The sequence below is a fragment of the Vombatus ursinus genome, unplaced genomic scaffold, assembly GCF_900497805.2.
Source record: "Vombatus ursinus unplaced genomic scaffold, bare-nosed wombat genome assembly UNPS02009824.1, whole genome shotgun sequence".
Taxonomy (NCBI): Eukaryota; Metazoa; Chordata; class Mammalia; order Diprotodontia; family Vombatidae; genus Vombatus; species Vombatus ursinus.
This window is the reverse complement of record NW_020949602.1, coordinates 1,817,218-1,833,027: the sequence shown is the minus strand read 5'-3', so window position 1 is coordinate 1,833,027 and position 15,810 is coordinate 1,817,218. Positions and strand designations below refer to the sequence as shown.

At 46.0% G+C, this 15,810-nt stretch overlaps 1 protein-coding gene across 2 annotated transcripts in view; it reads right to left on the bottom strand.

Moving 5' to 3' along the window:
* Nucleotides 1-9,738: 9,738 nt before the first annotated feature.
* The window catches only part of PCSK9 (proprotein convertase subtilisin/kexin type 9), a 32,193-nt gene continuing 26,121 nt past the window's right edge, over nt 9,739-15,810 (bottom strand). The window contains exons 11-12 of one of the 2 annotated variants that reach the window (XM_027852800.1): nt 14,986-15,167; nt 9,739-11,360 (exon numbers count right to left, since the gene is read on the bottom strand). In XM_027852800.1, coding sequence (XP_027708601.1) covers nt 11,157-11,360; nt 14,986-15,167 — 386 coding nt within the window. In that variant the 3' untranslated portion in view covers nt 9,739-11,156. Of the gene's footprint in view, nt 11,361-14,985; nt 15,168-15,188; nt 15,327-15,810 lie in introns of those variants that run through there. The other variant, XM_027852801.1, reaches the window with a different exon arrangement.

The window sequence follows — 15,810 nt, the reverse complement described above, 5'->3', positions numbered from 1 at the left end:
CTGAGTGAATGTAGACATGTCGCTTTTCTGTGACGCTGCCAGAGGAGTCGCTCTGCCCTCGCTTTTGTACTGAAGAAAATCAGGCGGCCTGTAGGGAGGGGGGCGATGCTTCATCTTTTTGGTGTGCTGAATAGGAGTGTTCAGAATGATGGAAAGATGTGTGACGCAGGCGCGCTTTTGCATTGTAAAATAGTAGAGAGTCCAGTTTACACAGAACCTTGGTATTGAATATGTCTCCCTAACTATTTGTACAGAATTCCCAAGGGCTCTGGGGTCAGCGTGGACCCTTGTCAAGTGCTTCCTGGGTCCACAATTTAGGAGTCAGTCAGCTCTTTATGGTAATTTTCTAATGTCACTACGATTGTAAAGAGCAATAAAAAAGACCCCATTCTCCGATTTATACAGGGCTGCGTTATTTGACGCTGGGCACTGAAAAAGACAAGTCGTTTAAAAAAAAAAACACCCCAAAAAGCACTTTAAGATTCAATTTTATTGACTCCATCAAATCATCTTTTTTAACACATGGAGACATATTGAATAAACTGTAGTTTAAATCAAGTGATCTGCAATCATTTGCTTTGTCTTCAAAAACACAGAGTTGGAACCAGTTGTATACGATGGGAGACTTTTGAGTTGGGGGGAGGGGGGAGAACCACTGTTGTGTGGGTTTATAGCAATTTTACTATAAGGAAAAAATACTATGATTTTTTTTTTGTTCACTTTTCATATGAGCAGACAGACCAGTTAGAAATACAGCAGCCAGAGTGAGCTGCTTGCCACTCACTGGAAGGCGGTTGGTCCCCCAAGGCCATTCAGACGATGACACACCTCTCCTGTCCTGTCCACCTTCGGTCACCCTCCTTGGTTTACACGTTCTGCCTTACTTTAGCCCACACAAGGCACCAGGCTAGGAGAACTTGGGGCGGGGAGAGCCTTGGGGCTCGTGCAGACCTGGAGATTGGCCGGGTTGGAGGCATGAGCAGCCCCCAAGTGCCTGGTGGAGGGCGGGCAGGCAGGCAGCTCACTGCGGGGTGACATCGCCATGGGTGTTATCGACAGAGCCACGGCGCTCGCGACAGGTGACACACGTGGGATGGAAACGGCCACTGCCCCCAACCACAGAAGCCGTCGGCATGGGTTAGGAATTATCCATCGTTCTCGCGATTCTCAGTGGGATGTTTAGAACTTAATTTTGAATAAAGGCATAACCGTCTCTTTCTCCCCACCCGGCCCTCTCCCCCAGCTTCTCGGGGTGCACGGGGCACTGCCTCCTTGCTTTCTGTCGCTCTGGCCACGCGTGCTGGGATGGCCAGCCTTGCTTTCTCAGGAGTGGAAGGATAACTGTCTCTGCTCCCATTATTTCCTATGGAAACAACGCCTTCCTTGCACAGCCCACAGGCTGCCTTCCCTGTCGCCCGAGACGGGGTCGAACGACTTGGATTTGCTGGTGCAGTCGATGGGGGGTCGTTTTCACTCGCACGAGTACAGACTCGATTTTCGGCTGCCGTAGCCACGGAACCTGCTGATGACTTTTTTTAACGTAACTCAACAAAAGTAGCTGTGACGGGCTTAGGCTGAAAGAGTTGTCATTTCTACTGCCAATTTTGTGGTTGAAAACGTTTTTATAAATCTTTCAAAGCATCTGCCGTCAAGCGGGAATCACACAACTCGCTCTGCTGTGTTCTCAAGAGGCTCTCGATGAAGACGGCTTCACGGACGTCCCATTCTGCGTGCTAACCCCGCGCCAGCAGCAACAGGCTTCCTGGAGCATCTCACCCTCTGACTCCCGAGGCACGTGCGGGTCCCCGCGGGAGGGAGTCGTCCACTGCTACCTCCAGAGTCCGGCAAAGGGAGGGAGGGGCTGCTAGCGGAGAATCTGAATTCACTGTTGGTTTTAAGACTGGCAGAGTTCTCGTGGCTTCTTGGAGCATAAAATAAAAGTTTTTCAAAAAAAGTCGAGCTGGGTCTGGCTGACTTTTCTCTGTTTTTAATGGGTAGGCTGGACTGTGTCACACAGTGAATTGGTATCAGAGCCGGGAGTCAAAGCTCTTTCCAAGCAGGCATTTGCCCGAGTCAGGCCATTCCCTTTGTTCGTCCCTCGTCCAAGTGAGCCTCTGCTCTGTTGCCCTCAACGTTTTCATCTCTTGTTCACCAGCCCCATCTTGGACACTTCTCCCCCAGGATATCAATGCAGCTCCTACCCCTTGGAAATTGGTCTAACCACCCCCTCCCATGCCTCGTTAGTCCGCCCCAACATCTTTCCTCTGAACTACAGCACTTAAATGATTGAATCATTTATTAAACAACATGCAAAGCGCTGGGGAGACATCTAGGTCCCATAGACTTCAGGGCAGCAGCTGAGCAGAGGGTCATGCCCCTTTGATGCCAATTAGGCCGTTCAAGAGCTTACATTCTACTGGGATACAATATGAACACCATGAATACAAAGTATGGGCATAGGGACTGGGCCGGTGATTTCATCCATCAGTGCAGGGAACTCTCCCTCGCCAATAGGGGCTTTTCCTGGGGCACCAGGTGGTCAGGTGACTTCCTGGGTCTCACCCACCAGAATGAGCCTTAGGCAAGGCTTGCGTCCAGGTTGTCCTTGTTTTGAGGCCAGTCCATTCACCATGATGTGCCTCCGCTTCAGAGTGTATCCAAGGTTGTTTGATGACAGAGACCTGTCGTTCAGTAAAATACCTACCACGTGCTAGGCTTTGCTAACAAAGAAAAGGGAAAAAAACAGTTACTGCCCTCGAAAAGCTATCACTCTAATGGAATCAGAAAGGGCCTGCAATAGGCTGAACTGGTTTGAAAGGGGCTGGGAGGGTCTACAAAGCAGAAGGGGAGCATAACCAGGGTGAGTTACTGAACTTGAATTTCTTCATCTAAATTTGGGAAAATAATACTGGGAAAAGGTTATATATACACACATAATTTATTTGCTAAACAGTTAAATAGTGTGAATATTATCTCATTTTAGAGATGAGGAAAAATGAGGTCTGGAGGGAGGAATTCACGGGCCAATGACTGCAGAGCTATTGAGTGACAGGGTAGAGCCATAATTCTACATCTGACAGGATCAAAAAAGACAACTGCTCATTCACACAGCTTGCCATCCCAGTGATACTTTCAAGTACTTTATACTTGCATGATCTCATCAGAACCTCACAATGTCCCTGGGAGGTATTGAAGATTAGCTATCTCCATTTAACAGATGAGGAAACTGAGGCACCAAGCTGTTAAGCAGTGGTCACATAGTATCAAAGACAGGATTCAAACCCAGGGCTCACCTCCAGTTCCAGTGCTGTTTCCACTAGATGGCAGTGGCTTCCCACAAGAAGATGACCCCCTACTCTAGATGCCCGGCCCTTGTCTCCCGAGCTACAGTCCTACCTCATCAACTAGCATCTTAAATTGGATGTCTCAATTCCCAAAACAATTCATCTTTCACCCCAATAGTCCCCTTTCCCCCGCATTCCTGTTGCTTTGTAGGGCACCGTCGTCTTCCCAGTCAATCTTCATCATCATCCACACGTTTCTTATCTCTTGTCAAATCTTGACGTCTATCCCCAACCCTCGTTCAGACTCTCATCCCTTCTTGCTTGGCTTACTGCAGTAACTTTCTACTTGGTCTCACTTCTCAAATGTCAATCCCACTAGTTCATTGGAGGTCTTAGCATGTTACCACCCAGCTCAGTAAGGTCCATTAGCTCTACTGCCTGTAGAATCACATATAAAGTCCTCTGTTGACCTTTAATGCCCATTAATCATCTGACCCCTTGCTGCCTTTCAGGTCTTATACTTCCCTCCTCACACGCAGTGATTCAGCAGCAGTGGTCTAATTAGTGTTCCTAGAAGCACTGTTTCCAATGCCCGCACCTTTGCTTTGGCTCAGCCCTTTTACCTCTGCCTCCTAGTTTTTCACTGACTTCCTTCAAAACTCAGCTGACATCTCCCCTGCAGGAAGAAGCTACTAGTGCCTCCCCATCTCCTATTTATCTGTGCTTAGTTACATGTTGCTTCGTCTCCTAGAATATTACCTTGAGGTCAGGGAATGGTTTCTGCCGTTTTTTTGTATCCTCAGCATTTAGCTCAGTACCTGGAATGCAGTGTGTGTTTTCATTGATGGATAATGTAGATTTTCACAAGAAGCTAGCCTTCAGATTGAATCTTGGAATCCTAAAATGCCAGACCTGGAAGGCAACACCAAGGTCATCAGCTCTGATCCCCTTAAGCTTAATCCCAAAGAGTAGAAGCAGTGACTCCTCAATGCCACACAACTAGAGGCAGAGCTAGGGCTGGAACCCAGGTCTCCTGACTTTCAGTCCACTCTTTCTGCTATCCCATCATGGTGTTCCCGATACTAATGGCCAGGACCCAGCCGATTGGCCTGAAACTTGAAGGCTTACCCAATGTTTCCTGGTCATGGCAGTTCCCAAACATCCCTCAGTCCAGTGAAGTCAATATTTTTTCCTTTTCTGTACTTAAATCTTCTCAAAAACCTACTCAGTGCTTCCCCAGCACCTTTCCTTTTCCAGATAAAATCCAACTAATTTTTCAGTGTAAAAGCCTGTTGGAGGAACAGGGGGGGAAAAGAAAGCACTGGGATAAATCATTTAGGATCTAAAGAGATAAGTAATGCTAAGACAATGAGAAAATCTAAGAAAATAAAAGTGATTGCTGTAAAATCCAGTCCTTGGATGAAGAAAATCAAGTCAATATGACTAGAAAGCAGTTCCTATGAACACAAACTAGCAGGCCAGTCCAAATATCTATTAAATACTGACCATGGTGGTGGGGAGATAAAAACACAGAAACTATGTTAGATGAGGCCCCAGCATCCATCTAGTGCGACCCAAACCTGAAAAAGAACACCCACTACCTACTGTCTACGAGTGCTCATTCAGCAAACATTTGAAGACCTGTTGAAGAAAGAACTCACTACTCCTACTGCCTAAGCCAGCCCAATCCACTTTTCATTAGCTCAATCCCTTCCTTCAAGACACTTGCCTTCTAATGGGAAGACACAATGCAAACAGGCAAATAATATACTTGATAACATGAGGTCTGGTACTAACAATAGATAACTAAAGATTTCCTGTAGACAATGGCATGTGACCTAATCCTTGAGGAATCCTCTAGGATTCTAAAAAGAGAAAAGGGACTGCACTCCATCGATGGGGGCTAGGCTGTACAAAGTCAAGAAGGCAGTACCAATAGGGAAGGCAGTGTAGGCTCATCTCCCTCTTGCCTTCTACACAGAAAGGTGAGGGATTCAACACCTCCGAACTCCATGTTGTTAGGGGGAAGGGAGGGCTTAGAAAGGAAATGGATTCGAGGCTTCAAAGGGAAAAGTAGGATCCAAGATGGAGGAGGTAAAATATGACCCTTGTGTCAGGATGATGGAGCATGGAGGACTGCCTTGGTGTCATCATCCATATAATGAGGATACTATCATCTACCTCTCAGTGTTGTTGTAAGGCTAAAGTGAGATAATATGCAAATCTTAAAATGCTGGCTATTAAAAAACAAATCTGAGACTTTTCTTGAAAAGGAGAGAGTTAGATACTCCTTGAAGAATTAAGAAGTTGCTCATCCTCCCCAGAATGATATAAAAGAACGACATTTATCCAGTGAAGACATCAACTGAAGGCAGAGGGAAAAGAGCAGTAGCTGGTTCAGTGAGTATTAACATAATTAACAATATTCAGTCACTTCTTAAACTCTACTCCTCTCTACATTTATCTAATGACACCGGCTTCCCTGATGTTCCACAGACGAGACAGTCCGTGCCTTTTCATTGGCTGTCCTCCATGGGTTCCAGGGATTCACTCCCTCATCTTCACCTCCCTGGCTTCCTTCAGGTTTTAGTGAAAATCTCGTCTTCTGCAAGAAACCGGTCCCTGTCTTCCTTAATGCTAGAGCCTTCCTTTCTGGGTGATGGTGGTGGTGGTTTGACTTGCCTGGTGTATACTACCTCCTGTCTCTGTTGTAGCATGTCTCGAAGTTTGCCTGTCCTTGTTTTCACATAATTGCACAGTGTCTCAACCATTACATTTTCACCCCCTTGAGGGAGGGGACTATGTTGTGCCTTTCTTTGTCTCCAAAGTGCCTGGTCAGTAAGAAGTGCTTAATAATGTTTATTGACTTAACGTATAATTATGATCACAGTCGAGTGTGAGATTGATGTTCAAGCCTCATCAGAACACAAAGCAGCATTCACAAGATAGTTCATAAAACATTTTTATTTCATTTCAGCGTTTTTTTACAATTCCTCCTCCCATCTTCTCCAGCAGATTTCCCTCTCTACTATTCTCACTTTCTTTTCCCCTGTCTACTGGCTGCTTCCTTACAGCCTACAAAACCTCCCGTGTCTCCCCCACCCTCAAAAAACCCACCCTTCCCTCTGACTTTTGCCCCACATCTCCTTCCTTTCACCGTTAAGCTCCTTGAGAAAGCTGTCTACCAGAGGCTCCTCCGTTTGCTTCCATCCCAGATACGGGGCCTAGCCTGGTGCAAAGCAGAGAGGTGGGATGCAAAGGCGAGTCTGGGACGTCTTAGTGGAGCTTTCGGTTTTAATGGCTTCAGATTCTACTAGGTCCTTTGATACAATCACTAAGAGAAGTTGCATAGAGAAAGAAGAGAAGAGAAGAGGGCCCGAGACGGAGCCATATGGGACCCCTACTACTAGTGGGCATGACCCGTTTGAGGATCCAGCAGAAGAGATGGATAAGGCTGGGGCAGACAGGTAAGAGAACCAGGAGAGAGTGGTGCCCGAAAATCCAGAGGGAAGAGAGCATCCGGTAGACAAAGGTGATCAAGAGTGTTAAAGGTCAAGAAGGAGAAAGATTAAGAGCAGGCCATGGGATCTGGCCATGAAGAGATCATGGGTAATTCTGGAAACAGCGGTGCTGGTGGAATGATGAGCAGTGGGATTCTAATCCAGGCCTTTCTGTCTTCAAGTTCAGCCTGCTCTCCACTGCATTGGTTCCCTTAAAATAAGGATGCTGGGGCAGCTGGGTGGCACAGTGGATTGAGTACCGGCCTTGGAATCAGGAGGACCTGAGTTCAAATTTGACTGTAGACACTTGACACTTACTAGCTGTGTGACCCTGGGCAAGTCACTTAACCCCATTGCCTACCTCAATCAATCAATCAATAAATCAGTAAATAAATAAATAAGGGTGCTGAGGCTCAGGTCACATAGGTGTTAATTGGAAGACACAGGATTCAACCCCAGGCCTTTTGACTTCAAAGGCAGTACTCATTCTACACTTTACTGTCTATTGCTCCAGCCCAACCCCTTCATTCCATGTTGTTGATCTTCATTTGTGTCCCCAGACTCTTTGTGACCCCATATGGGGTTTTCTTGGCAGAGATGCTGGAGTAGTTTGTCATTTCCTTCTCCAACTCATTTTACAGAGGAGGAAACCGAGGCAAAATTGGTTAAGTGACTTGCCCAAGGGTCACACAGATAGTAAATGTCTGAGGCTGGATTTGAACCCAGGAAGATTAGTCTTCCTGACTCCAGGCCCAGCACTCTGTGCACTATGGCGCCCTCTCGCTGCCCCTAAGATTCCATAGGATCCTAGATTTAGAGCTAGAAGGAATCCCAGAGGAATCTGAGGCACAGAGCGGGTCAGGGACTTGCCCAGGGTTACAAAGGTATTGTCGTATGGCAGGATTTGAAGCCAGGTCTTCCTAAGCCCAAGTGCAGTGCCGTATCTATTACACTGGAAACTCTGGCCCAGAGAGAAGGGGCTTTACAAAGATCACAAGTGATGAGAAACATAACCAATTTATCTTTCATCCATTCACGGCAACATCTTTCACAGGGGCAAGCTGTAAAGTAGATACTTTGTAAACCACAGAATGTTATGAATAGAATATGAGATCCCTGAAGGCAAGGATTACATATTATTATTATTATTATTATTATTATTTATTATTATTGTCTTTGTGTCCCTAGCACTACCACTTAAATGCTTAATTGGGGGGTCCATTGATGGAAATCAGAACTTTGATTATTCTTTGACAGATACATGCCCTCCCCAAGCCCCACTTCACCTCTCCCTTTTCTAGATTCATGGTCTACATCAGCCACAGACTATGTGTCGTATTAAAAGTTTTTATTTTTTAAAAGTTGCTCTATAATAAAACAGACTACAAAATCCAGAATAAATACTTTGCAAGTACAAAAGTCAAATGCTAATTCTAGAAAAGTTTAATCTTTATGAAAAAAAAATACAAAACACCCCCAGCAGAATCCTAGGGAGAGCAGATTCAGAAAAAATCTGCCAGAGCGAGGGAGCTGGGGAGCAGGGTTGGCAGCGTCCAGCATGACTGCCAACAGTGAATGGTGACAGCCTGGAGCCCCTTGGAACAAAGTCAGCCTCCGTGAGGAAGGAACTGGGGGGACTGGGGGTTTGGCAGTTGTGACCAGCTCAGGAAGAGCTTTCCTTTTTAGATAGAAAATGCTATTTTCCAATCATAGTCAAATAAGGAATCACAACCTTGGTTGCTTTCTGATGGATTCTAGAGTTCTTGGTGAAGGCAGGACGAAAAGATGAGTCACTCTCCATGGGACGCTCAGGCACAGGCCTCTTGGGGATGGGTCAGTTAAAGCAGGCCACCTTCCTGGGGCTGACACTGTGCAGGATCCAGGAAGCTGCTGCAGGGAGCTCTACCAGCCTGTCTTGGGGAGCTAGAAAGAGAAGGGCCAGGCACGCCACATGGAAAGCCATGAGCAGACCCAAGTCCCTACACCCTCGTTATTTCTACCTTCAAGAGGGAGGATTCACAAAATTAAGTGAAATAGTGAGATGCAGCCTCAACTATGGGTAGGACTGTTTTGGGCAGGCACAGACTCTTTTTGGGGAAACCTCCAAGTTGTCCAGAGAAGAAAGGCTGGTCTCTCATTGCAGAGACCTAGAACAGTTTCTCTTCCTTCACTGCCTTGGGAGAAAGGCTACTTTATCTTCTTTCTGTCCTGGACCCTGTTGGCCCATGGAAGCCTTCTTCCACCCCCGGTGCAGGCCCTCAGCACCTCACACCTAGTCTATCTCATTGGCTACTGGTGGATCTGCCTGCCTCACGTCTCCCCTCTCCCCTCTCCACATCTACCCAGCCGCCCAGGTGATTGAAAGCACAGGCCTGACCATGTCACTCCCCCCTTTTACATAAACTCCAGGGGCAGACATAAAATCCTCTGGCTTTTAAAGCCTTTTCTCACCTGGCCCCTCCCTCTCTTTCCAATCTTCGTATATGTTACCTGTCCTCTACATAATCTGTGACCCGGGGACCCTGGTCTGCGTCCTTGTTCCTCCAAAGAGATACTGAACTTTCTGTCAAAGTAGCTTTCTAGCTGTCTGCCCGCGCTGCAAACTCTCCCCCCCAATCTCCATCCCGTCTTCCTTGGCACCTTCAAGCAATCCAGTCTGTCTATAGCTGGTTTGTACGTAGCTGTTTGCATGCTGCCTCCCCATTGGGCTATGAGCTCCTTGAAGGCAGGGACTACTTTGTGCCTTTGCCTGGCCTACTATGTGCCTTGCATAGCACGTAGTAGACACTTAACTGCTTTTTGACTGACATTCCAGAATAATTTTTTTAAATGTATAAAAATACACAGGATTACAAAGGAAATCAAATGTTAGTGAAAATAAGATACATTTTTTTTTCCATCCAAGTCCATGGATCTATTGAAATCTATCCACGTTGAGCCCCCCCCCCCCCCCCCCCCCCCTTCCCCCCACCTTCAAATGATCATAAATCTCAAGGGCGAGGGTCCTCAGGGCCAACTACATCTAGTCCAACATCCTCTTTTAAGGAAGGGATGTGCTGAAAGTCCCCCAGGCAGTAAGGGGCAGAGGTGAAATCTGAACCCAGGTCCTTGGGTCTTATTGCCTGTGCTCTTTTTTGCTCTGGCTCACTGCCATCCACAAAAGAAGTATGGTGGGAAAAGGGGGAAAGCTCTGAAACCAAAGTTTCGTGGGGCCAGAAAAGACAGTGACAGATATTGATGATAATAAGTGCTTGGATTCAAATCCATCTCTGCAGAACATCTCTACAGATGGTTGGGCAGGGCCTGCAAATCTGGACTTGGCCTCAGCCTGGGTGTCAGCTGGGAAAGAAAAGGCAGGGAAATGTTTGTTTGTTCTGGGGGCTGGCTTGTAAATACAGCTTCAGTGGGGCTGAAGCAGGATTTCAGAGGTGGGCACGGGGTGAGAAGCACGGGGGGTCTCAGAGAAGCAACCCAGCTTGAATGGCCAAACTGGGACCCAGAGAGTGGATGCCAAGTCCAAGGAGGGGAGTAAGATGGCAATCACTGAGAGGCCATCTTGCCTCCCCCCCCCCATATTCCCCTGCCCTGGAGGATCTCCTGCTCCCAATGTCTAAATTGTGGAATGTCAAGGTTAAAATGAAACTCCTCTGGGTTCATGTAGAGAACCCCCCCCTTCTTTTACAAGCCAAAAGAGGGCACTGTATGTTCTAGCATTCCTCGTTCTAAGCCCCCACCCCCACCCCAATTCTGACATTCCCTGTTCTAGGTTCCCTCCCAGCCCTGACATTCCCTGTTCTAGGTTCCCTCCCAGCTCTGACACTCTATGATTCCCAGGTGAGATAAGTTTCTGTTATCTCCCCTTTGTTTGCCCCCTGTACGGCCTAGCACTTCTTTTGGCTTGTGTCCTGGTTCTGGTAGGAGGAGGTCTGTAGGCAGCTCACTGAAGCTGGGCCACATGAGGGGCTTCATGAGTCCCTACCACCTCTGATAGATTTCCATGTGAGGAGGGCACAGTTTCTTATGTCTGAAGAAACAAATCACTAATGAGGGAAAGGGAGGGAGAAGGGAATATGGGGCAGGTGCCAGGGGCTTCCCAGCCCCCCTGGAATCACCAAACCCCAGAGGTTCATCCAAGGCTGCCTGCTCATCACGTGAGCCCTGGATTCGGGGGGGATGCCCCTCCTTCGAGGAGGGTCCCAGGAGGCCAGAGCCAAAGCCCAGCTGATCCGATGGCCAGCACCAAGGCACTGATCAGAGGAGGAAATCCAGAAGTAGAAAAGGGTCTTTGTGACATCCTGTGGCCGAGGCCTGACAGACAGGACACAGAAGATCCTTCTCCCTCCCCTCTGTCATGAGTCCTGCCAGGAAGCTGTCACTGGGAATGCTGCTGGTCCTGGGGCAGCCGTCTGTTCTTACAGCAGATGACTATGGCGGCCGCCGGGTGGCTTCCTCCGCTGCCAGCGTGGCTCTGAACCAGGCAGGTGTTGTCCACGGGGTAGGCACCCAGCGTGTTTGGGCCCGGGGAGTAGGCGCTGCACCCAGTCAGCGTCCAGCCTTCTTCACAGGCCACCGCCACCTGTCAGGGAGAGCAGCAAGCACTGTGGGAAATGCAGTACGGCATCTGTTGTGCCCATGGCCCAGGCCCATGTCGGACACAGCAGAGCCCCACAGGCAGGGTGCCATTGTGAGCAATTAACTGAAGGCAGCTATAGAGTTGGGGAGAGGGGTGGAGGGGAGAGGGGAAGCAGGAAGGAGAGAGGGAAGGGAGGGGGGGGAGAAGGAGAAAGAGGGAAAGAGTGAAGGGGAGAGAAAGAGAGACAAGGAGAAAGGGAGGAGAGAGAGGGAAAGTGGGAGAAGAAAAAAGGAGGAGGGAGGAAAGAGACAGATGAGGGAGAGAAAGTCACTGAAGAGAGAAACAGGAGAGAGAAGGGGAAAGGAAAGACAGAGGGAGAGGGAGGAAAAAGGAGAGGGAGAGTTAGGAAGGAGGGGAAAAAGAGGAAAGGAGACAAGGAGGGCTAGAGGGAGGGAGAGGGGCAGAAAGGAGAGGTAAGAAGAGGAGGGAGAGAGATGCAAAGAAGAAGGGAAAGTGAGAGAAGGGGAGAATGAATAGAAGAAGGATGACGTATGATAGAGAAAGAAGGGAGAGAGGAAAGATGGAAGAGAGAAGGATGAAGTCAGCTGAGGAGAGAGAAGCGAGTAAGAGAATATGAGAAGGGAAGAAAAAGGAAAGAAAAGAGAGAAAGAATAAAAGGAGAGCTCCAACAGTAAGAGACAAGTGAAGAAAATCCATTCGAAATAACTACAGAATGCAGAAAGTGTTAGGGAGTCCAGCAGCCAAGACCCACACATAGGAATTAGATGAATGTGACTACAGACACTTTATAGGAACAAAAGAAGATTAAAATCACTGCAGAGGCATTAACATTACAGATTTAGTGCCATATCAAACTACCAAAGAGATAGTTTATAGAACTAAAAAAAAAAATAAAATTCATCTAGAGGAACTTAAAAGTTTAAGCGTCTCCAGAGACAATATGAAATAAAAAGTAGAAAGAAGGGGTCCTGGTGGTCCCAGATTTCTAACTCTAAGCCAGTGGTGGGGAACCTGTGACTTCCAGACCACATGTGACCCTCTAGGTCCTCAAGTACACACTGGACTCAGTCAAAGGGCTGCACTTAAGGGCCTAGAGGGCCATATGTGGCCTAGAGGCTGAGGTTCCCCACCTCTGCAAACAGTAATCATCAAGACTGTTTCATACTGGTTAGAAAAAAAATAAAATTTGAGAAATGGAACAGATTGGATAAATGAGACAAAGAAGTAATTGAATATGGTAGTATAAAATTTGGCAAATGCAAAGACACAAGCTATGAGGATAAGAATTCTCTATTTGACAAGAGCTGCAGGAACATGATAAAAGTTTGGTAGAACTACCTTAGACCAGCATTCACACTTTATACAACATTAAATTCCAAATGTATATAAGACCTAAATGAAAAAGGTCATGTCATAAGCAAACTATAGGAAAAAGGAAGAATATTTCTGTCACAACTATGAATATGGGAAGAGTTCTTGGAGGAAAAGGAATAAAAATAATTATAAAAGATGAAATGGAAAAATTTTGATTAAATAAAATTGAAAAGCTTTTGAACAAATTAAAGTCAATTTAGTTAGAATTAAAAGGGAAAAAGTTAATTAGGAAAATCTCTGAGTAAATTTTTTGATTAAGGTTTGATATCCAAGATATACAGGAAACTGATACAAATATATAAGAATAAAGGCCATTCCCCAATAGATAAATGGTCAAAGGATTATAAAAAGGTAGTTCTCAAGAAGAATTGTAAGCTGTTGACAACCATACGCTCCAGATCATGAATAATAAGATAAATGTTGATTAAAATAATTCTGAGGTTCTACCTCATAGCCAGCAGGTTAAAAAAGATGACAAGAGTGTCAGCTAGGTGGCACAGTGGATAAAGCATCGGCTCTGAAGTCAGGAGGACCTGAGTTCAAATCCAGCCTCAGACCAAAGACTTGATACTTACTAGCTGTGTGACCCTGGGCAAGTCACTTAACCCCAACTGCCTTAAAAAAAATTAAATTTAATTTAAAAAATATAATTCTTTAAATTAAAAAAAATGACAAGAGAGTAAAATATGATTATTAGAGGGTCTGCAGCAGGACAGCTGTGCTAAAGGCCAGTTGGTGGAGCTGTGGATTAGTTTTGGAAAGCAATTTGGAATCTTAACTAAAAAATCATGTCCGTTGACTTAGCGATACAAATACTAGGCCTATATTTCAAAGAAGCAAAGACATAGGGAAGGGGCCTATGTGTCATTATAACAGCATGTTTTATAGTAGCAAAGAACCAGAAACAAAATAAATGCCCATTAAATTAGGGAATGACTGAACAAATTATGGTATGTGAATGTAACGGAATATCATTACTCTATAAGGAAATTATGAAAGGAACAGCTTCAGGGAAAACTTCAAAGACTTGTATGAACTGATGCAGAAGGAAATGAGCAGAACAATTTATATATTGACTATAGCATTATAAAAGAAAATAATTTTAAAAGATTTAACTCTGATTAATGTAATAACCAATTATGATTCCAGAGGACTGTTACTGAAATGTGCTTCTCACCTCTTTGTAGAGAGGCAATGGACTAGAATAAGACCAACATTTTCAGACATGGCCAAGGTGTGAATTTGTTTTGCTTGAAAATGTGTGTGTATGCAAATAGACATATATATATACACACACATATACATGGGGCAGCTTGGTGGCACCATGGATATCAGGAAGACTCAGCGTTCAAATGTGGCCTCAGCTATGTGACCCTGGACAAGTCACTTCACCCTGTTTGCCTCAGTTTCCTCATCTGTCAAATGAGCCGGAGAAGGAAATGGCAAACCAGTCCAATATCTTTGCCAAGAAAACCCCAAATGGGGTCACGGAGAGTCAGACAGGTCTGAAATGACCAAACAAAGCAATAAAACAAAATATGTGCTTGTACATATATATTCATTAGAACATATACACACATGATACACAATGTGTACATGTACAATACAGATATATACACTATACATGTGTGTATACTATGTTATACAGTTTTATATGTGTAGGTGCATACATGTGGCATTTATCTGTACATATATACATGCATAGTGTTCAAACAAAACAAATATAATTACATATGGAAGATTTTTATATATTTTAGACAGGACTAGAGCTTAAATAGAGAGAATGGATAGTTACGAAAAAAGAAAGAAAACAAGGAAGATATCATCAGTGAAAGCTCAAAAATACACAGACGCGACAAAAGGAAGCTCCAGTGGGGGCAGGGACAAGCAGCGTAGTTTGGGACCTGTTGGGTTAAGTTTAATCTATACTGATTAAGAAGTTTTATATAATAGAAGTTCAGAGTTTCACATACAATCCCCTTTTCCTGATTTTCCTCGTATGTTGAAGTGTGAACCCCAACTATTTGTTAAGTTCATAATGAAAGTTTAAAAAAACAAACAGAACACAGGAATAGAGAATGATGAAGGGAGGGGAGAGAGGCAGAAGAGAGACAATGTGAATGAGCGAAAGACAGAACAAGGGGAGGAGAGTGAAAGAAAAGCACAAGGAAGGGTGGAAAAGAAGAAGAGACAGAGGGTCCAAGGGGCAAGGGAGGCAAGAGTGTTTCTATACCTTCTCCACGGGGCCCTTGGGTTCGTGCTCCTTCACCCTGCACTCCAGGTCCGGGGCGTGGCAGCAGGAGGCGTGAAGGCTCCCCTCCCCCGGGCTCACACACTGGCTGTGACCGTGATGACTTTTCATGACGGGCTTCACCCAGTCCCCGGATTTCTCCCTTTGGGAATGGGAGGTGCAGCCTGCAGGAACGGGGAGCAGTGGCTCAAAGCCGGTGGGGTTGGACCAGGCTCCCGCCCTTCCCAGGACCACCTGCTTTCTCTGTTAGGGTGGGATCATTCTGTTGCCGGCTTCCTTCTCCTCTACTTCTCCAGTCCATTCAGCCCTGGCTGATCTTTGTCCTGACAGTGAAAGACCCCTCAGATGAACAGCTCCAAGGGGAGGAAGGAAGCCAGTGTGGCATGGCTTAGAGGCTTCCCTGCTCTGCACCTCAGTTTCCTTTTCTGAGAAATGAGGGGGCTGGGCTAGATCCATGATTCTCAAAGTGTGGCTCACGGACTGATGGGGTCCCTGAGACCCCTAAAGGGGGCTATGAGGTCAAAAATATTTTATAATAGTACTAAGATGTTTTCATTTCTAAAACGATGAACGTCAGTAGAAATAACCCATGTAAACAAGCATTTGTAAAAAGGAGTCCTGAGACCAAAAAATGTGAGAATTGCTTTCTTCAGACCCCTCTCAGCTCTGATGTTCCCTATTCTAAGTCCCCTCCAAGCTCTGACATCCCCTGTTCTAAATCCCCTCCAAGCTCTGACATCCCCTGTTCTAAGGCGTCTCCAACTCTGACATCCCCTGTTCTAAGGCCTCTCCAAGCTCTGACATCCC